A 23,066-nucleotide genomic window follows, 5' to 3' on the forward strand; every position below is an offset into this window, starting at 1 on the left:
CATATCAGCTCATAATGGCCAGAGAATAGCTTCACATTGCTTGAGAATAAATTTGGACAACCTTCATCTTCTGGATATGCAATTTTAAAGAAGAGTTAAGATTAAGAATTTTATTTTGAAAACCTTTATACAAATATAACTTGAACACTAAATCCATGAGAATACACTTGTGAAGTATAACTTAAGAAAGGTTATTCTCTAACATGTAATTCTGCAGCAAAAACATTCACATCATCTCTGACAATGGGTAATACAAAGTCTCCACAATTAATACTACTACCTTGTAATTATACGTTGTAGTATACAAAACCCCACAAGTTCATAACACCCTGTAAATTAGCATGCAAGGTAGACACTATTAATCTCCATTCTACAGATGGGGAATTCAGAATGATTCCAAGGCCTCTGCACAATACCATATCTGCCAAAGCATGAAAAGTCATAATTCTTATTCATAGTAATGTGTCTCCTTGAAATTTTACACAAAGAGTTCAACAAACACATTTCCTACTGCTTTAGCTAGATAAAATCCTGCCCTAATCACAAATCAATAACTGATCTACCCAGCTACTGTAATGAACCACTGGAAGAGGGACAATAAATTCAAGATTAAATTTCAAAAAAGATAAATCAGCGTAATGATCATGCTTTCTAAACTATTCAGGATTTGGTGTTCTAAACATAACAGTCATAACAAGACTCAGGTGAAGACTTTAAAAATGTTATTTGGGCAACTTCCCTGGTGGTCCAGTGGCTAAGGCTCTGTGCTCCCAATGCTGAGGGCCCAGGTTCGATCCCTGGCCAAGGAACCAGATTCCACATGTTGCAGCTAGGAGTTCTCACGCTGCAACTAAAGAGCCCCTCTTCCACAACTAAGACCAAGTACAGACAAATAATTTTTTAAAAATGTTATTTGGAGGAGAAAGTTCTGAACATCAGACAGACGCTGCTGCTAACACCTAAGGCAAGTATTTTTATACAAAGTCTAGCTCAAAGTAGACATATATAAAACCAACACACTTGGCTTTGACACTATCAGTCAAATTGACTAGTTGGTGTGCCAGCAAGCTCTATTTTCAGCAACTACCATATCCATGACTTTTCTAGCTCCTATTTGGGGGAAAGGGGACTGAGAAGGGGAAAGCTTTCACTTTGCCTTTCATTTGTCTTAACATTCTGCCAAATGGTAACTTCACTGGAAAGAAAACCAATATTCTGGGGGTTCAGATCTAAGATCCTGGTGGTAGGGGGATGGACAAAGTTTAGGGAACTTTCTCAGTGAGACAACTAGCAGCGCATCAAGAAATGGTCTTCAGTAGGATGATCATGGGATTCCCAAGTGGCTCAGTGGTAAAGAATGCACTTGCCAAGGCAGGAGACACAAGAGATGTGGAGTTCAATCCCTGGGTAAGGAAGAAACCCTGAAGGAGGAATTAGCAACCCATTCTAGTATTCTGGCCAAGAAAACCCCATAGACAGAGAAGCCTGATGGGTTACAGTCCCTAGTGTACCAAGAGAGCTGGATATAACTGAGCGCGCACATGCATGCATGCATACATATACACACACATATACACAAATACACACAGGATGATCATAGGTCAAGTTTGCAGCTCAAGACAACCCATTTTAGCATGATTTTGAATTCTCATCCCTTCATTTCAAGGTATCTCCATTTGTATTATAAATTATAATGACCCTTTTATTATTATGGCAGTTGTTATCACAATTTGGTAAACTTAAATGAACTTCTGAAACTGTTCCTAGGATTGTGACCTGCATGAATATTTCATAAACTCAAACAGTAAAAGTTATCTGAACAAACCAAGTTGTCAACTTCGATATATCAGTATGTAACTGTATCAAACTGTTAACTGATCATTTCAAAAACAGTAAATATATAATTTTGTTTCCCACTACCCCTTAACAGATTCTGTTTGACAGCTAGCTAAGCTACTATTTGTAACATTTGTGACTCATTTGCCAACCTCCCTGCCCCAAAATTTCTGACTCTGTCATTAATTTAAGGGTTGCATCCATTAAGACTAGGGTGAGGGGCAGACACCTTTTAAAAGTACTTTATAGAAATGCATGGCACTAAGCTATATCCCAGTACAGACATTGTGATAAACCAAAAAAATGTTAATACCAACACTTAAATTACCTACAATCCCTCACTCTAGCTTCATTCACGGTGCCTTGTTTTTGAAAGAAAACAAAAGGTTACAATGGATATTAGTCGTCACAAATACCAAGACATATTATGTGAAGTAACTGCTTAAAAAAAAAAAGAATACTCCTTTCCCCCACAAGGCACCATCTGATTTAGTTTCACATAGGTCTTTTGTGAGTGGCTCAGGAGAAATAAGAGTACTGGCTGGTCTAAAGGTCAGACAGACAAATTCTGGCTTTGCTATATACTTGCCAACTAGTCATGTGATATAGGAAAAAAAAATTTTTTTAAATCACTAAATCTCAAAATTCTCTTTTGTGAACCATAAAATAGAAATAACATTACCTACATTCAGTATCACATGAAATAAAAAATTTTGTGACGGTAGCCTGCGAAATGTGAAGTTCTATATAAACGCAGAATTTTATAAAGTTTAAAATTTTAACCTTTATCCTATGCCTGTCATTACTGTTTAAATACACATACTTTACTGAATATAAGGCTGAAAACTTCTGCAAAATAAGCCTTACAGACCTTCAAAGGAAAAAAAAGATGCTTTCAGATCAACTTCTTAAAGTACTTGAAACTCATTTGTAAAATTAGATACATTAATTTACCATGATAAAATTTCACTTGCTTTACCAGGTTAAAGTCAAGAAATTTTTAAAATATTTCATACTTCCTTGACCAACCTATTAAACAACCATGAAAAGACTGTTTGTATGGGCTTTCAGTAGGTTTGCTTACACTAAATCCAAAATATGCTCAGTTTAATTATTTGTGTTCCTCCCCATACTAGAATTCAAACTGAAACCTTTTCATACAAAGGTGAAGAGTGCCTAGAAATGTCCACAGTAAGAATTTACCCTATTACCATCTCAAACTGCAAAGATTCATGATTTCATTCTATTCCATAGTTTTGTAAACCAACAAAACAGACAGAAATAATGCCCAATATGCACAATACTGTACTATGCATATACAAAACTATAGTGTACATGAACAAAAGTATCACAAAAGAGCAACTACTTTAAATAAAACCAAAGGTAGGAGGAATTTTCTAACTGCATTATCCAACTCTGTTTATGATTAGGTAGGAGGAAAAAACATTCAATAAAGTTAGTTGAAACAGCAACAACAAAAATTACTGGCATAGTCAAAGGATTGATACTTAGCCTGTGCTTTTAAACTCATTACTAAGTTAATTTACCCACCCTTGTTCCTTAACAAGCTGGACATTAAGCAGTTGATTCAAAAAATGCACCCCACCCCTCAGAATAAGTCAGAGATGGGGCTCTGGTGTCTTAAAAGGGGGCGCTCTCAAGCACTCAGAAAAGATGCATTCCTGGTGTTGCAGTCACAGATTGAATCAAACGTAACGCATCAAAATTTTACCCCGACCTCACGTGGAGCTAATCATCACACGGAGAAGAGAAGTGAGGAAAGGACAAAACCAACAACTACCCTACAACCCAAATGTAGTTTATGCGGACCCCTCTAGTCTCAAAAAAACGTAAAAAGTACTCATTTCCCCACCACTATCCCTCATATGGTTCATATACATGATGCGAAGTTTAAGACTTCAGGAATGCTAAAAGATGATCCGCTTAATATGGCTATGAATGATATAAAAACTATCCCTGACACTACTGTTGTTACATAACAGAAGGCTAGATTTAATCTTGAAAGTCGACCGTCCTAGCCCCAAACTTCTGTACTTTTTCTGTCTGCAATCCCAAACTGTCCTTTTCCTGAAGGCAGCTTAGTTCGTCGTCCAGTACCATTAAATAGTCTCTATCAATCGATTCCAATTCTCCAGTACAGAATTAAATGATGCCACCAAAAAGGGTAAGTATTAGGTTCAACATAATGTGCAAAATAAAAACAAAGTACTGCAGAAACAAGAAGAAAAGCCAATATTCATACCCAACTACTCCAAATCAAATCGTCAAATGTATTTTTCATCTTCCCCATACTTGATAAATTGTTTGATAACTAAAACCACGGAATCATTTTTTGTTACCACAAACAAAACTGAATTATTGCACCCAATTAAGGAATGCACGCAGGTACACACTGATTCCTAATGACTGTCTTCCTCTTCTTCCTTTCCAATGAATCCCTTCCAATTTTGTGCCCAACAATCAAAGGAGTTATGCTCCACCTGGTAGATCTTATATCCCAGCCGCCGCCCACCACCACCTTTTGATCCTGAAGGACACCTCTAACATTTTATCAATGTTAAGGATGTGGCTATACAGTCCTGTGTTGAACAACCAATTACACAACGCTCAATTCCAAAATATGACTTCACACTGAACTGTCACTTGGAAGCTACAATCACGAGCTTCCAATCAGTTTTTAAAACAAGTTCTTAAAAAAAAAAAAAACAACTTTCCTTTGTGGTGATCACAGCAGTTTTACTCAAAGACTAAATCCCTACAAAGGAGAAAACATTCCAATATAATTTCGAGTTTTTTCCCAAGGGCAGTGATAGATTAAGAGGGGGACTTACTTGGGGCAAGAGGAGAAGAAAAAAACTTTCATTACAAGTACACCTACGGTTGTTTTGACTTTTAAATACTGAAATAAAGACAAATCTGACCTTGAGCTGTACTTCCCCATCATATTCCTCTCCGCCTCGTTAACAAGAATCTTGTTCAATATAAAGAGCAATTTAAGGATTTATGAAGCGAAATTTAGAAATCTTCACTAAATTTTGAGTTCGAGGTCTTTTCTCCTAATTTTCAAATTCCCGAATCCTAATGAATGACGACACACATGGGCTAGCCCTGAGGCTATTCACGTGACCAAAGGCATTCAAGGAAAGTCCCCACACAGCATTTTGAAGTGGTTTGATTCAAGATCAATGACACCTGAACCCAACCATATCTCATCCCACAACAGCATTAAAAACATGAAGACCATGTATATGATTTTTTGTTTTGATAATGCTAGTTTAACGGATGTGGAGTCAATTCAAGTACCAAGGTCCAAAATGGGGGGAGGGGGACCCAAGTGGGGAGGGGCAATTTTAAAAAGCAGCAGTTTGGGACTGACCGAACAGACACAAGGGCCATTTCAATAAAGTTCTGAAAAATGACTATGGCACCTTTAAAAACAAAGGAGCAACGAAGAGGAAAAATTGTTCAAATCTGTACATAAAACCGTTTATTAAAAATGGAGGGAAGAAAACAGGATCTGCCGAGATCCCTTATGTTCTTAACAGAAAAACCCAAGTCTCTGCTGAGTGCCTTGGGATTGGCAAAGATCCCCAATGAAGGAAGAACACCCATTCTAAGCCAGGGGAGTCAACCAAAAGTCACTAAACGTTATCTGAAAAAACTTCATTTTTCAACAGGTCATTCCATTTGTCATAATGCTGCGTATAAACAGGAGAGTCATCATTTTTAAATACCGGTAGACTGAGGCACAGGCACGGGAAAGGCACTCAGAGAGTCATAAGCTCCTTGTTTCCTGTTCCATGTTCTACAGTTTATGGAGCCCAGAAAATGGTAACAGAAACTTCGAGCTCTGCGGGGTAAGTCTGAGGAGAGGGAGCGTGAGAGACGTTTTTCTAGAGCTCCCTAGAAAAAGGCGAGATTGAACAGGAAACCTAAAAAACGCCACTACAAGGTGTGCCGGCCTAAGGGGAGGAAATCCGATCGTAGCATCTCAGCTGGCCTCCGCCCAAGGATGAACTGCAGTGATTCCCACTCTCTCCCTCCTTCCCCCACCCCCATCTAAGGCTGCTCCCCACCACAAGCCCGGAGAAGCCCTCCGCTCGGAAGGGTTCTCCTTTGTGAGACTCCACAGCCGCCGCCCCACATTGGGCCTCCGGGGAAAAGCCACCGCCCCCACCCGCCATATTTCCCTGAAAGGCGCCCGCGCTCCAGCTACCGGTCGCCACTCTCCCCCATGTGGCGGGTATTTCTTCCTTCATCACGCCACCCAATTGTTCACCACGTCCCAAAATCGGCCCAGAAGCTCCCCTGGGGATTGCTCGCCCAGAGAAAGCACCCGCCATCCCCTCCCCCTCCCCCGCCCCAGGACTCGCCCTCCCCCCAGCCGCCATTTTACAACCAACTCCTCCACCCCATGGCCTTGGCCTCCTAGCTCTCTTGTGTCTGCAGATGAGGACGCCCGAGGAGTCAAATTGCTGGGCCTGGAGCCTCCTACCGCTCTGGGAGCCCACGGGCTAGTTCCTGCTTCCCGAATCCACGTCCCCGGGCCGGGCTCGGCGACGATGCCGCCATTTTGTCTCCCGCTCCCGGCCTCTGTGGGCGGCGGCAGAGGGTCCGAGAATTCCAGCCCCCCGTTGCCCCCCCAACTCACCGTCGTATCGCTCAGCCTGCTCGGCCAGCTTCGCCTGGTACACCAGATCCTCCCGATCATCCATAGCGGCAGCGGCTCCGGCAGGGTCTGCGCGACGGATGGAAGCGGATAGCGTCTCCGACTCTCAGCCTCTCGCTCCGCGTCCGGGCAGGAAAAATGGCGGCGCCTCAATCCGGGACTTCCGCCTGCGCACGCGGACAACTGCTCAGCTCTATGGCAACCGCTCCCTGGCAACTGGCGCGGGGGGCGGGTCCGGGTGCTCCGCGCCCGAGGAGGTTGGAACCAGCTAGACGTCCCTCCTCTGGGAGCTCAGCGGCCGCTTGAGGCGGGAACTGCTTCTGCGGGGAGGGAGAGCGCCCCGAGGGAGCGAGCGAGGCCAGGTGAGGCCGGCCTGGACCGCTCCAGAAGACAGTGAGCGGCAGAGCCTGGACTGCGGGCAGAGAAACCAGAGGCTGTGAAGGTTTTTGTAATGACAAGCCATCCTCTCTGAAACTGACTCCTCTCCTGTTTGCTCAGCCAAGTTCAGTCCTGGGCCTCATTCAGGGCCCTACTGTAGCTGATTGGGGAAGGAGGGGTCCAGTTTTCACACTTCACCTTCGCCCTTTGCAGTCTTTTTCTGTTCCTCTCCCTTGGCCTTCTTTTTTCCCCTTAGGCCCGCCATGGAGTAGGAACAGAAAAGTTCTCAGAAAAGTCTGGTCTGGAGTCCAAGGTGCAGAAGAGTAGGGCCGAGATGAGAATGAGGTCCAGGAGGCAGGAATGGAAAAGAATCCATTGGTCTGTACCCCAGTGGATTCCTAGCACCTTGTACTGAGTACAGTATGCGGTATGTTGCAAGACTAAAGCTCAGGTAATTAGAATGTAAAATGTGTGGTAAAGTCTGCAATAAATGTAGAATAAAGAGACTTCCCTGGTGGTCCAGTGGCTAAGACGCCACACTTCCTGTGCAGGGACCCCGTGTTCCATCCCTGGTCAGGGAACTAGATCCCACATACAACAATTAAGACCCGTTGCAGCCAAATATGTTAAAAAAATTTTTTTTTTCTTGTGGAATGAAAAGGTTGGAACTAAATTATGAAGAACCTTGGATGGCAAGCTGAGATGTTTGCACTCCAGTGGGCACAAGGAAGCTATTTTTTGATGATTTTGCATGGAGGATGACACCATCATAATTATTCTTTAAGAAGGTTATTAAATATTGTATAGCAATGACTAACAAACAGGATAAATTATCAGGCTATTACATTAATGCCACTGAAAGGTAATAGATGATAGCAGTGAAAATAGGAAGGAAAGGACAAATAGAAATAGTACTTCAGAGGGAAACCATAGGAGTTTGTAGCTAATCAGATGTGAAGATATTGGGAAGGGAAAAATATTAAAATTAACCTTCTACCTTCCCACCCTGAGTCATTGGGATAATAAGTGGCAGTACCATTAACAAAAAAATAAGAGACTTAGACTTCTCTGGTGGTACAGTGGATAAGAATCTTCCTACTAATGCAGGGGACAAAGGTTCAATCCCTGGTCTAGGAAGATTCCACATGTTACGGAGCAACTAAGCTCATGAACTGCAACTACTGAGCTTTAGAGCTCATGATATGCAACAAGAGAAGGCACCACAATGTGAAGATGGTATACCAAAACAAAGAGTAGCCCCCTACTCGCCCCAACTAGAGAAAGCCTTCGAACAGCAATGAAGACCCAGCTCAACCAAAAAAAAAAAAAAAAAATAGGAATGCTAGGAAAATTTACTGATGGAATGCAGAGGAAGACGAGTTCCTTCTATCACATGTTGGTTCTACGGTTTTCAAAGATCACTCAACTAGAAATAACAGGCATGGAACTGGAAAAGGGGACTGGCATTTCAAGCTGAAGGAAGGCTATGATGGAAACAGCTAGAGAATGTGTGGAGGAGGAACAGGACAAACAAAACCTTGAAGAATGCTTACTTTTAAGTGACAGGAGAAATCAGAAGCCAGCAAAGTTCAGCTCCTTAAGCCCCTTCACTTTTGTCTTATAAAATGTCAACAATGAATGATTAAGGGTCAAAAGACCTGGTCTCTAGCCCTAATTCTATAACTAAATAAATATGTGACCATCAGAAAGTTATTTCCACCTCTGAGCTTTATGTCAATCTGCGAAGTTAACTGGAGACCGTATGTTAGGCTACTAAACAAGTCTTAACGTTTAAAAGACTGAAACCACACAAAGTCTCATATTGAAACTAGAAATCAATAAGAGAAGGAAAACTAGGAAAATTTCGAAGATGTGCAGAAAATCGATAACATTCTGTTAAATAACTGATGGGCCAAAAAAAAAATCACAAGGAAAATTAGAAAATACCTTGAAATGAATAAAAATGAAAATATACCAAAAAGTATGACATGCAGCAAAAATTGGGCAAAGATGGAAATTTATAGCTGTAAATGTCTAAAAGAAGGATCTAGAAATGAAATGGGAGTACTGCACATGAAATAGAAAAGTGAAACTAGATAAAAGTTAATCATATAGTCCAGTTACTAGTTTATGTTTTCCAATTTTTTTTTATGTCAAGCCTTAATCAAGTAAAGCAGAAAAGCTTTTGTGTATATACATATATAAATATTATGGAAAAAATACATGTTTTAGAAAATTTATGAATTTTTGCCTAGCTAAAAAATTTAGGACATTTTGATTCCACTTGTTTGACTTAGTATGAATAGAATGCTGCTGCTGTTGCTAAGTCACTTCAGTCGTGTCCGACTCTGAGCGACCCCACAGACGGCAGCCCACCAGGCTCCCTTGTCCCTGGGATTCTCCAGGCAAGAACACTGGAGTGGGTTGCCATTTCCTTCTCCAATGTGTGAAAGTGAAGTCACTCAGTCGTGTCCGACTCTTAGCGACCCCAAGGACCGCAGCCTACCTGCGGATGGTAGGTAGGAGACATCTTTGTACATCTGAGTACATCTTTGTGATGCAGCAGGTCTCCCTGAGCCATCCCATCCTTAGGAAACCTGAGGGATTGAGAAGTAAATATCTCAATTAGCAGGTAGGAGCTAGGGATCAGATCTAGGCACGCACCTCTGGTGTTCAATAAATATGTTAAACATGGGGGATAAATAGGAATTTCAATTTGGAATTTATAGCTACACACTACTATATGCAAAATAAACAAGGACCTACAGTATAAGACTGAGAACTATATTTAATATCTCATAATAACCTATAATGGAAAAGAATCTGAATATATATTAAATAAAAGTTATATATATATATATATAACTGATTTAGCTTTGCTGTACAGCTGAAATATTGCACATCAATTATACTTCAGTTAAAAATATATTTGTTGCAACTTCCCTGGTGGTCCAGTGGTTAAGACTGCCTGCTCCCAATGCAGAGGGCATGGGCTCAATTCCTGGTCAGGTGACTAAGATCCCACATACCACAGGGTGCAGCATATGTGCATGAAAGTGACCTAAATGAATGGAAGACACTCTGTGTTCCTGGATCAGAAGATAACATTACTGTACAAAGTGATCTACAGAGTCAGTGCAATTGCTATTAAAATCCCAATGGCATTTTTTGCAGAAGTGAAGTGAAACAGCTGAATTTCCTGACCTCTAGAAATCTCTCCATGGGCTTCTCTGGTGGCTCAGTGTTGAGAGAACTCACCTACCAATTTAGGAAAAGCAAGTTTGATCCCTGGGTCAGGAAGATTACCTAGAGAAAGAAATGTCAACCCACTTCAGTACTCTTGCCTGGGAAATCCCATGGGCAGAAGAGCCCATGGGATCGCAGTTCATGGGGTTGCAGAAGAGTTGGATACAACTTGGGGACTATACAAAAAGAAATTGCTCCCAGACACGTCACAGCAGCTACAGTGATGGGCTCTTCCTCGGGTTCCACAGCTCCTTACCACCTGTGCAGTGGGAATCGATTACTCAACTTCTTTACACCTCGGTTTTGTCCCCTATAAAATGGGAATAGCATTTTCCTCACACAAGAATGAACTAAGTGGGAGATTGGAAGAAAAAAAAAAAGATACTCAATGAATGTTAGCTATATTTATTGATGTTTCTATGGTTCGACCTTGAGTGAGAACCAGAAGTTAGTGTCATAAAATACAAGTGAAAAGAGTTCAAAAATAAGGGGTGGTCAAATTAAATTTTGCAAAGACATCAAGATTAGCACTGAGAAAAAGCCACTGGATATAGCAATTAGGTCATTACTGACCTTCATTCAAGAACAGTTTCAAAAGAGTGTTGGAAGCCAGACTGCATTTGGTTGAAGTACAAAGACAATAAAGCGGAAGCTCTAAGTGTAGGGTTCTCTGGAGAATAACTGTGAAAAGGTACAAGGTGATCATTTAATTGGGGTGATGACCCCAATAGGGGTGGCCAAATAACTGACTGAATAGGTTCCGGGTTCACAAAACTCACCCCACCTTACAAAGCCATCCGTGCTGCCAAACTGACCACAGAACACCCAGAGATTAGGAGTAACATCTTTCTAACCACTGAGTCTTCTCCCCTGAACAGTTTCCCACGACTGACTAAAGTCTATATGAAGGTGATGCTTCAAAAACTGCTGAAAAGGCAGAAATCTAAACCTTAGATTGGTTCTCTGATCATACTGCCTGTTCTCTCAACCAACAGAACTAAAAGGGACAGAAATTGTTGACAGGGCAACAAAAATATGAAGAGAAACATTTTTGATATAGCACCTGGGATTAACAAAAAAAATTCATGGTTCTCTACTGAGGGTGGCTCCCAAAGTATGGTACTGCACTTCTCATGCTGCTGTGTTGATGGATACTCACCAACATCACTGGGTCAATCGATCACACCCCTAAATAGAAGTCTCCCAACTTTATTGAAAAATCTTCTTTAATAGAAACAAGATCCGTGGTAGTGTACTAACCACTACAAGAAGGAAATGAGACGTTAAAAAATATGATTAGTCATTGCCTCCAGGAGCTTGCAGTTTAGGACTTATTTTCTTTTTAAAGGTCATGGTGTTTTTATTTGTAAAGATAAGTTATTTTTATATTTTTTTGAATTTAATTTTTACCATGTATACACACATACATACATATACAGTACCTTTACATTTTGATGTAATAAATAGAATCAACTTTACAGTTTAAATCTGGTGAAAAATTCTCACAATATATGGTTAAGTACAAAAAACAAGAAATACAATCACATATTTAGTATTATTGCATTGGTAAAAATACAGTCATACTTGGAACAAAGATTAGAAAAATACATTAAAAGAATGCTAAAATAAATTTTGTTTAGGGATTACAGATGATTTATTTTTAGCTTTTTTATTTTCAAAACTTCTTGAATTATGTATTACTTTTACAGGCTAAAAAAGGTGAACTAAAAGAAATAAAAGTAATTTACTGCTAAAGTATTGTTAAGCAGACTGCTTTTTCCCCTTAATATATTACAACCATCTTTCCAATAGTATCTATAAAGATACCTTATTCTTTTTAATAGCTTTATGATATTCTCTTAAATCAGTGTTACATCATTTAACCAATCCTATATTCATCAACATTAAAGCTCTTTAAAATATTTTGTTTCTACAAATAATACACAGATCCCTTCTATCTTTACACATATATAAGGGTACAAATTTTTTTTTAAGTGTACAAATTTTAAGTGCACAACTGAATGATATTTCATCAAATTAAAGTAACTCACATAAACTGCATCCCATTCCAGAAGCAGAATATTGCTTAAGGCCCAGAAGTCTCCTGTGTATGCACACTTTTTATAATTTTTACAGTTGTTGTGAAATTGCTTTTCAAAAATGTTAAATGAATCTACACATAACCCAATAGTATTTGAGACTGCCAGGTTCTCACATCCTCTCCAACACAGGATTTATCATACTTTAAATTTTTGATAATTTGGTAGGTAAGATGAGAATTATGTCTCATTAACTTGCCTTTTTGGGGTTTTAATGAGGTGGAGGATATTTATTTGTGTTTTTCTATAAATTGTCTATTACTAACCTTGTTCATTTTTCTACTGAGTTGTCTTTTTCTTATTGTGTACAGGAATTCTTTATTTTATAGATGCTACCCCCTTTGTTATATATGATGCAAATATTTTCTCATTGCCCTTTGTCCTTTATGCTGACTTTTAAACTGAAGAAGTTTCAAATTTCAAATATTTTGTTGTCACATCCTTCCGTCTTTTTCCTTTTGGGCTTCTCAGTTTTGTATCATGCTTTAATAGTCTTCTAGACATTCAACAGAATTAAAATATGCACCTGTTCTTTCTTCCTGTTCTAATTTTGCTTTTTAACATTTATATCTTTAATATATTTAAAATTGTGTGTGTTGGAAAGGTAGACCTTAAAAAAATCAATAAGCCTAATGCTATTATGTTTTGTTCATTATTTCTAAAATTGAGGGGCTTCCCTGGTGGTCCAGTGGTTAAGAATCCGCCTTGCAATGCAGGGGTCACTGGTTCGATCCCTGGTCTGGGAAGGTCCCACATGCTGCAACTACTGAAGCCTGAGCACCACAGAGCCCATGCTTTGCCACAAGAGAAACCACCACAATGAGAAGCCTACTACGACTAGAGAGTAGCCCCCACTCTCCACAACTAGAGAAAAGCCTGCAGAGCAATGAAGACCCAGCAGAGCCAAAAATATTTAAATAAATATTAAAACTGATTTGAAAACACCGTCTTTACTATATGCCAAATTTTCTTATATCTGATTCTAGAATGTATTTAGAGCTGTTGATCTCTTATTTCAATGCTATTACTCATTGCAACAGCTTAAGAGCACGTTTTCATATCTGGTACGATAAATTTTCTCTAGAAAATTTCACCCATTTTGTACTAGATGAACTGAAGAATTAACTTAAAAAGTTCTCCCAGGACTCACTTTGATTTTGATTGAGGTTGCCCTGAGTTTATAGATTAATTGCGGGAGAATTAGAAATCTTTTCAACAATGAGTTTTCCCACTCAAGAATATGTTTCTCCCACTTTTTTTCAAGTCTCTATGATCTTTTTTTTTTTTTTCTTCATCATGCTCTGTCTTATAGGATCTTAGTTCTCTGACCAGGGATCAAACCCTGCAGTGGAAGCTCAGAGTCCTAACCACTGGACCTCCAAGGAATTCCCTCTTTTAAATGATTTTAATTTATTTATATAGATTAATAGAGATTTATAGAGATCTTACAAATTTCTAAACTTATTTCCAAGTATTTAGGAGGCTATTGGTATCATAAATGATATCAATATTATCATTTAATGGGCATTATTGTTGAATTCCTGATTTTAATGGGACTATCTCTAGTATTTCACCATTAAGGGTGATCTGATAAATAGGTTTTTGAAAATCAAGTTAAAGAAATCCTTCTACTTCTTTGATTTGTTGTAGCTGCCTTGGGTCTTTGTTGCTGTCTGCAGGCTTTCCACATCTGCAGTAAGCCAGGACTACACTCTAGTTGCAATGCATGGGCTCCTCATTGCAGTGGCTTCTCTTGCTGCAGAGGACAGGCTCCAGGGCACACGGGCCTCAGAAGCTGTGGCCCTCAGGCTTGGTAGTTGTGGTGCATGGGCTTAGTTGCCTTACAGCATATGGAATCTTCTCGAACTGGGGACTGAACCCATGTCCCCTGTATTTGCAGGTGGATTCTTTTTCCTTTGGCAGGCAGATTTTTAACCACTGGACCACGAGGGAAGTCCAGATCCTTCTACTTCTAATCTGGCAAGAGTTTACTTAAAATCAGGGTTGATTTTCCCTGGATGCTTTTTCAGGCTCCATTTATATACGTATATATTGAACCCATACCCCCTCCAATGGAAGCACACTCTTAACCACAAGACTGCCAGGCAAGTCCCATCAGGCTCCATTTTCATGAACTATGGTTTCTTCATTAATTAGTACATATAGCTAATTGTTTTAATAGATTTCCTAATATGGAACCTTGGTTGCAATGCTGGAATAACTTCTCCTTGGTTATATATATGATAGGCAGCCAGTGCCTGGATTTCATGGGGACACCTGCAAGAGTTCTTTGGCAGGTTCTCCAGGGGTTACAAGCAAGTTTCTTCAGCCCAGCAACTTACTGCTTTGTCCATTTGGTCCTCAGGAAAATACCCACGATCTTACTGAATAGGAGCACATGCCAAAATAGGAAAGTATGGTGGTTCCCCTGGCATCTTCCCTCACTACTGCCGTCTCTCCTCAGTCCTCCAGTCCAGGGCCCAGAGAGGCGTGGGAACATGAGCCATCCATTGCATCTGCATCCTTCTACTTCTGTGGCTGATTCAGATCAAGGTCCTGCTATTCTCCTGATCACCTGTAAAACCCATCACTTCCAAACCTCTCAAGAATCCATAACACAGGAATAAGAAAGGATTATTGTAAAAGTGGCTTGAGGTTAAGTGTATGTTAGAAGTTAGGTCTACACTTTATGCCATTCACCGATTATTTTTTTAATTTAATAAAGTAAGTTTAAAGACCAGCTTATCAAAATGCTAGTATAAAACACAGTCAAATGTCTGTCAGATCTGAGGAAGAATGCTTTTTCAGCACTGAAAGTAAAAATTGACTATTCGAACAAACAGTAAATCCAATAAATAAAATATGCACAGGATATAACCTGATAATTCATATATGAGAAAATTCAAGGGGTAAAAATAAAATGGAAAGATTCATTTTTACTAGTAATAAAGAAAGTGATTGAGGTATACTTTTTAACATTTTTAAATTATTTTAAGTGAAAAATTCAATTGTGGTAAAATACAGGTAACAAAGTTAACATCTTAACCATTTTTAAGTATACAGTTCAGTAGTATTCAGTACCTTCACAATGCTATTGGCGATATACTTAGCAGCATACTAAATTATCTTTAAAATTCAATGGTGAGCCACACTTTCTAGGTTATTCTGTTAGCAGTGTTGACAGTTGGTAAATGTCTTTTAGAAAGCACTATAATTATGGTGATAACAGCCATCATCCAGTAGTCCTACTCCTGGGAATTTGTGCTAAAAATAATTCAATTGAACCAAAAGGCTATATTCACAAATATATCTGTGACTATGGCAAATTATCACAAGCTTTGTCGTTTACAACACAGATTTACTCTTTTATGGTTCTGGTGGATAAGAAGTCCTAAAATCAACAGCAGGACTGTGTTCCTCTTAGAGGCTCAAAAATGGCTTTTGCCATTTCCAACTTCTATAGTTAACCTGCATTCCTTGACTGACTGCCGCTTCCTCCATCTTTGTGGAGTGCTTCATTGCAACCTCTGATTCCATTGTTAAATCTCCTTTTTCTGATTCCTCTCAAGTCCCTTACGATTCCACTGGGCCCAAGATAATCCAGGGTAATTTCCCAGGTCAAGGACTTTAATTTAATCACAACTGCAGAATCCCTTTTGTCATACAGGGTAACAAGTTCCAGGGATTAGGATGTAAACATGACAAAACATGGTCTGCTAGAGAAGGGAATGGCAAACCACTTCAGTATTCTTGCCTTGAGAACCCCATGAACAGTATGAAAAGGTAAAAAGATAGGACACTGAAAGATGACCTCCCCTGGTCGGTAGGTGCCCAATATGCTACTGAAGATCAGTGGAGAAATAACTCCAGAAAAAATGAAGAGACAGAGCAAAAGCAAAAACAATACCCAGGTGTGGATGTGACGGGTAATGGAAGTAAAGTTCGATGCTATAAAGAGCAATATTGCATAGGAACCTGGAATGTTAGGTACATGAATCAAGGTAAATTAGAAGTGGACACTGATTCATGTAAATCCATGGCTGATTCATGTCAATGTATGGCAAAAACCACTACAATATTGTAAAGTAATTAGCCTCCAACCAATAAAATAAATGGAAAAAAAAATTAGAATTGGACAAACAGGAGATGGCAAAAGTGAACACTGACATTCTAGGAATCAGTGAACTAAAATGAACTGGAATAGGTGAATTTAACTCAGATGACCATTATATCTACTACCGTGGGCAAGAATCCCTTAGAAGAAATGGAGTAGCCGTAATAGTCGACAAGAGAGTCCAAAATGCAATACTTGGGTGCAGTCTCAAAAATGACAGAATGATCCCTATTCGTTTCCAAGCAAACCATTCATTATCAGAGTAATCCAAGTCTATGCCCTGACCAGTAACGCTGAAGAAGCTGAAGTTGAATGGTTCTATGAAAATCTACAAGACCTTCTAGAAATAACACCAAAAAACGATGTCCTTTTCATTATAGGGGACTGGAATACAAAAGTAGGAAGTCAAGTGGACTTACTTAACTTGACTTGACGTGGAGTAACAGGCAAATTTGGCCTTGGGAGTACAGAATGAAGGAGGGCAAAGGCTAAGAGTTTTGCGAAGAGAACGCACTCATCATAGTAAGCACCCTCTTCCAACAATACAAGAGAAGACTCTACACATGGACATCACCAGATGGTCAATACTGAAATCAGATTGATTATAATCTTTGCAGCTGAAGATGGAACAGCTCTATACAGTCAGCAAAAACAAGACCGGGAGCTGACTGTGTATCCACTTGACCACCAGGGAAGTCTCTGGACCATTTGTTTTATAGAGTGTCCCACATGCTGGATTTGTTTCTTCAGCTCTTTGTGGTGGTATTTAACTTGTTCCTCTATTTTTCCTATTTCCTGTAAACTAATAGCTGGATGAGAGTCAGGTTCAATTTTGGGGGGTTTGAATACCTCAGTGGTGGTGCTTGTTGTGAGCTTCCTGTTGTAGCACATCAGAGACAATGTCCTGTTTGCTTTTAGTGATGCTCACACTGAAGAGACAATGTTTTTAAAATGACTTTACTGAGATATAATTTACATACCATAGAATCCACCCACTTCAAGGATACTATTCAGTAACTTTTATCTATTTACAGTTGTACAACCACTGCCACAATCTAATTTTAGAATATTTCCATCACATTAAAATGAAACTTTGAACCCATTTTGAGTCCGTCTCCATTTCTACTCTCAGCCCCAGGCAATCATTAATCTATTTTCTGTCTCTATAGATTTGCCTTTTATAGAAACAAATCATATTTTGTGTGCTTCAGTGTTCTGGTCTCTCTGTTAACTCTGTTGGTTTCTGAACTCAATTCAGGCATGTGAACCTAAGTCTTTGTTTTTCCCTTGCTCCTGGTTCTCTCAATCCCTCATTCATTTTGATCCACTTGTAAGAACAGTTTTAACAATGTCTGTGCTTTCTTCATTTTCTTGCTTTGTGCATTTTATGCCATCTCACGTTCCCCAGTAACCATTTCTCTGCTACCTTAGGTTGAGTATCCAGGGCCCTGTTAGCCCAGAGGGAACTTTTGTGAGACATAAAATAAGTGCCCTTTCCACATAGATGCAGCCCTAGGGGCTCACTGCTTAGCAAGCAAAATGTGCCTTTGAATTTAAAATGGTGCCCCCAGCAGGCAGACAAAACCAAGTCAGGGACTGGGACTGTTTCTTAGCTACCACAGTACAGGTTGGATTTCAACTTTACTCCTTGCCTGGCATGTCCTTGGGAAGGGAATCACCTGCACATCTACACGCAGCAGCACTGCTGGTTAAGATAAGACATTCAGCTCTCCTTTACAACAGTAAACAGAGGTTTACTCTTATTCATTCAACATATATCTGCTGAGTGCCTTCCATGTCCTAATCAGGTGACGTGCTACAGATAAAAGTTAATAAAGTGGACACAGTCCCTTTCCATATGAAGCTTCCTGTCACTCTTCATTCTCAGTGACATTTTTCCAAGTGTCTTTCTTCCCCAACAGTCCCCACAGCCCAGTTCCAAACACCTACTTTAGCAGTACTAAAAATGATCATTACACATGCAGTGCTCAAATTATGAAATAAAATGAAGAAAAACTATGGACATTTGGGTATTGACTCACCCGGTGATGATGCTTCCTAGTAATGTGTGCTTCTTCACATATTTTAATCAAATAGTTTCTTTGGGATAGCTGTGCATATTCCAAAAATGGCCGGATTTGGTCACTTTTCCTATATCCACGCCCCTTGGCAGTATGAACTTTAGTTTCTCCCGTCAAGAGGAAGAGTCTATTTTTTCACTCCTTGAATCTGAGCTGGCCTTGGGACTTGCTCTGATCAAGAGAAGGCAGTGCTATAGACATTGTGTCGGTTCTAAGGGTAAGCCTTAAGAGGCCTTGTGTGATTCCATCTGTTCTCTTGGAACCCTGTCAATAGCCATTAGAACCAGTCCAGGCTACCCTGCTGGAGGATACAAGATCACAGGAAGCAGAGATTAAACTCTGCTGGCTGAGGGCCATTCAAGACCAGCCAGCCCCCAGCCAATTAGAAGCTGACCTCAGATATGTCAGTGAGATTAGCCCAGACCAGAACTGTCCAGCAGAACCAAACGCAAACTGCTAAGCTGCAGAATTGTAAGATAAATGATTGTTTTAAGTCACTACGTACCGATGTGGTTTATTGTGCAGCAAAAGCTAACTGACACTGTGACCTTAAATCCCTAGGATTATTACTACCCGCTGCTCCCACTTGACTTTTAATGATATCTAGCCCACCCATCCCGTGGCTCATTCTTTTGTTCAAAATACACACTCTGGATATCTTGCTGTGTGTCAAGCAGGGCTGGGTGTTGGAAATACAATGAGATATCTTGGTCTTGTGACAGATACATGCAGACAATTTCAGTTCAGTGTGACAACTGTAGGCGTATACTGCCAAGACATGGAACAGATAAGCCAAATTAGAGTGTAATTAGTGTAACTGAAGGTGAGACAGATAAAGACTGTACAAAAGCCTGGAGGGCTGAGCAAGTGGATCGGTCAGGTAAATAAAGGACACAAACGCAGCACGGCTAGAGCCCAGAGTAGAGACGGGAAAGTGAGGAGGGGGAGGCTGGAGACAGGAGCAGGGACTAGAGCATACAGAGCTCTGTGTCCTCTGCAGAGGGAACTGAGATATCTGCTGAGGGAGAATATAATCTAGGATAAATTACAGAAAGCTCACCAAGGCTGCAACAAACATAACAAAGGGCTTGGAGGGGCCAAAATTAAAGGCATTCTGGCGACTTTCAAGGTCATCCAGATGAGAAACATTGGCAGTCTGAACTAAGGCAGCAGCAGTGGGGAAGGAGGTAAGCGGACTGATTTTAGATGCTCAGGAGTTAGGACTTAGTAAATGACTACAGATGGGATGAACTCTCCCGAGGAAGAATAAAAGATGGTCTCTGGGTTTTTGGCTTAGCCAAATGGTGCCATTGAGACAGGGGATATGGATGAGGGGCTGATGGGGGAAGGGACAATGAATTCAGTTTGGAATATATTGAAGAGTTTGAGGTTCCTTCAATATATCCAAAAGGTGTCCACTAGGCAGTTGGATATATCTAAGACCTGACAACATTCTATTTGTTCATCATTGGGAAAAAAAAAAGCAGGTGGCTAATAGTTGAGGAGCTTAGGGACTAGAAAGTGCCTTGAAATGGAAGAACCAGGGCTTTGGGAAGACAGTGAGAGAACAGAAAGGCTAGAAGGCAGTGATCAGAGAGTTGAGATGTTTTAAGATTCCAGCGATGTCACAGTGCAAGATAATGGATTTGAGGTTGTCAAAAAAGTGAGAAGCCGAAGTGATGAAAATGGTAATCCCAGATGACAGCAGATCTTGGCAAAATGAAACACTGAGAACCAGATGACCAAAAATAAACGAGAAGAAATTTGATTGGGACAGTAAAGGCAGTAGGGAGCCTAACACGTTGGTAGATCTTCAAAGATGAGAGTCCAAAAATGGGGGATGCGTGGTCAGAGAAGACTCAGTACAGCTTGAGGATTATAGTAATAAAATGAGAGGTCACCAAGAAGCCTTACACTTGGAACAGAAAGATGACAAGAAGGGGAGCTCTGGAAGGAGTTGGTTGGCTCCAGCTGTCCTGGTATGAATTGTTTTTGCTTCAGAATTCAATTTCCCTGGAAGAAAGAGCAGTAGCCCTGCAGTAATGTTTCTCTAAAGGGGAGATCAGGGGTAGAGTTGCCAGGTTTAGCAAATAAAAACACAGGATGCCCAGTTAAATTTCAATTTCAGGTATTACATAGGTCATACTTATACTAAAAAATTCCCAGTCGGGTATCTGAAGCATCTTATTTCTACAAAGCTTTGGCATCACGTGGCCCTAATACTCTGCCAGATGGTCAACATCTCACCTATTCAATTCACCTCCCTTGTATTAGTTGGAGTAGGCTAACTAATTTAACCTTAAAACATATGGTTGAACAAAAGTTTATTTTCTGCTAGCTAAGCGTGTCACCAGGCTCCCCAGGTGACTCAGATGATAAAAAAATCCACCTGCAACATGGGAGACCCAGGTTCGATTCCTGGGTCAGGAAGGTCCCCTGGAGAAGGAAATAGCAACCCACTCCAGTATTCCTGCCTGAATTTCACGGAGCCTGACAGGTGGCAGTTCATGGGGTCACAAAGAGTCGGACACAAGTAAGTGACTAACACTTTCACTTTTTCAAGCTGGTCATCAAGCCAAGGTGCCCCTCTCAGTGTAGTCACTTTGAGCTCATGTGGATGAAGGCTCTACCCTGGGTGTCATCTCAGGAAAGGAAGAGCATGGAGCAGCTCCTAGAGGAGGAACCTAGAGGCCAGGCCTCAAAGTAGTGCAGGCGCTTCTGTGCATAGTCATTGGCTGGACTCAATCACATGGTCATGTGTAACGCAAGGGAGCCTGGGAAACAGTGTGCACAGGAAGAAAAGACTATGGCTTTGAGTGAGCAATCTGCCACACCCCTTATATCAGTCTATCTTTGGACTCCCTAGTGATCAAGATTCTGGATCAATAATCTCTGCTTGAGAAGAACAGGTACCCACACATAAACCATATCCTAACTGCTACTGAAAATGCTGATCAGGGACAGTTAAATATCATTACATGCATTTCTTTTTCCCTAGACATCAGGTATTTTGATAGCTAAAAGCGGTACCTATCAAACAGATCTCACTAGAAAGAAGAAAAAGTCAACCCAGTTGGTCCAAATTCTCGCTGCTAGCCCACCAGGTTGTGTGTTTTATCTTTGCATTTCGATGAAATTTACCACAAACCATCCAAAACAACTCACGTTATCCCCTGGTTCTTCCTTATGTAAATGTTGGTTGCTGTGAAAACAAAAAGGTCTGCCACTGATCAAAGGGCAGAGCTTGCTAAGGAACAAGAAACAACTAGATGGTTCAGGCATAAACCTAACCCCGCACGCATGTTTATTTAACAAGGGAAATAAGAAATTGGGGCAACTTCTTACTGAAAAGAAAAAGTGAAAGTAGAAGAACTTGATTCCAGTAAGAGAAAAGATGTGGCCAAAGAATTTACATAACTGTTTCCTCTGCTTGCATTCTTTTTGGGGGATGGTACCTGGCTTTCTCCATTTTTCTTGTTCTATCACAAGGCTCACAAATGGATTTGGGCCTCAGACTTGGGACACTTTTGTCTTTCTACCTATTCTGACATTAGAGAGGGGCCAATGCCGTTTACCACAATGCGCAGAGAGAATTCAAGAGAGCCCTGCCTCCCTTAGGCGCTTTCTTGAGTTGCCACCTCTGGGGTCTGTTATTCAAAGACCTAAATGACAACAGGATAAGGTATAACTACTCTGAATGTTGTTTAGGCTATTAAGCTACTTCTATTACTGGTATTTCAGAACAAGATAATTCTGACATTTTTGTTAATTCATTCTTTTTTAAAATATCATCAAAACTAGAAATTACAATACAACCAGTGAATGATCTTCATTATATGAATATAGCTTCCCTCTAAGTGATCCATTCGCCTCTCCTTCTATGGGGGGGGAAAAGCAAAACAAAACATGAAAGCACCAGAGCTCTCAAGACTGGGCTTTGTCAAGCATTTCACACTTCAGAAACAGAATGACCTATAGAATCGGGTTTTACTTTAACCAAAATTAAAAATGACCCTACAGCCTTGGACCATACCCAAGACCAGGGGTGCTGGAGAGAGCAGCTGAGAGGTAACCAGTCGGGTCCCTACTCCCCAGACTCAAATACTGCCAAGGAAACGATTGTTCGATCAACAAATATATATTTTCTGCTGTGAGTCAGGCTCTGTGCTGGGCTCTGGAGATGAACAAATTAGACGTGGCTCCTGTCCTGATGGAACTGATTTATAGTCTAAGGGAGGAGGTGGAATAAAATCAGAGAAAGAGTAACAATCTGAGAGGAGTGCTGAGAAGGGACTTAAAGAGATCAGGGAAGACATCTCTTGACAAAGCAGCATTTGAGCCAGAATTGAGTGGAGGCAAGTTAAGCTCGTTTTCAACCTGTATCCCAAAAGAATCCTTAAGTCTTGCTCTTTTTGAACCTCGATTCTTAACAGTAGCTCTTCTTGGCCCCCCTACCTTATCTCCCCATTTCTTTTTCTTCACATATGTAGCAGTCGAGTTCCAAATTCTTAGCTTCCTCCTGCAAAACTTTGGAAGACTATTTTCATATTTTCATCTGTGGACAGGGCCACTTCTCTCTTCACATCTGTAAGAGGAATAGACTTTAATCTGAAGATCAGGGT

At 40.4% G+C, this 23,066-nt stretch overlaps 1 protein-coding gene across 2 annotated transcripts in view; it reads right to left on the reverse strand.

The window, feature by feature from the left end:
• YWHAE (tyrosine 3-monooxygenase/tryptophan 5-monooxygenase activation protein epsilon) overlaps positions 1–6,691 on the reverse strand; it is a 35,426-nt gene extending 28,735 nt beyond the window's left edge. Inside the window, exon 1 of one of the 2 annotated variants that reach the window (XM_043903327.1) lies at positions 6,509–6,691. In XM_043903327.1, coding sequence (XP_043759262.1) covers positions 6,509–6,572 — 64 coding nt within the window. In that variant the 5' untranslated portion in view covers positions 6,573–6,691. The remainder of the gene's footprint in view (positions 1–6,508) is intronic. The other variant, XM_043903326.1, reaches the window with a different exon arrangement.
• Positions 6,692–23,066: the final 16,375 nt, after the last annotated feature.

Source organism: Cervus elaphus, chromosome 5, assembly GCF_910594005.1.
Source record: "Cervus elaphus chromosome 5, mCerEla1.1, whole genome shotgun sequence".
Lineage (NCBI taxonomy): Eukaryota > Metazoa > Chordata > Mammalia > Artiodactyla > Cervidae > Cervus > Cervus elaphus.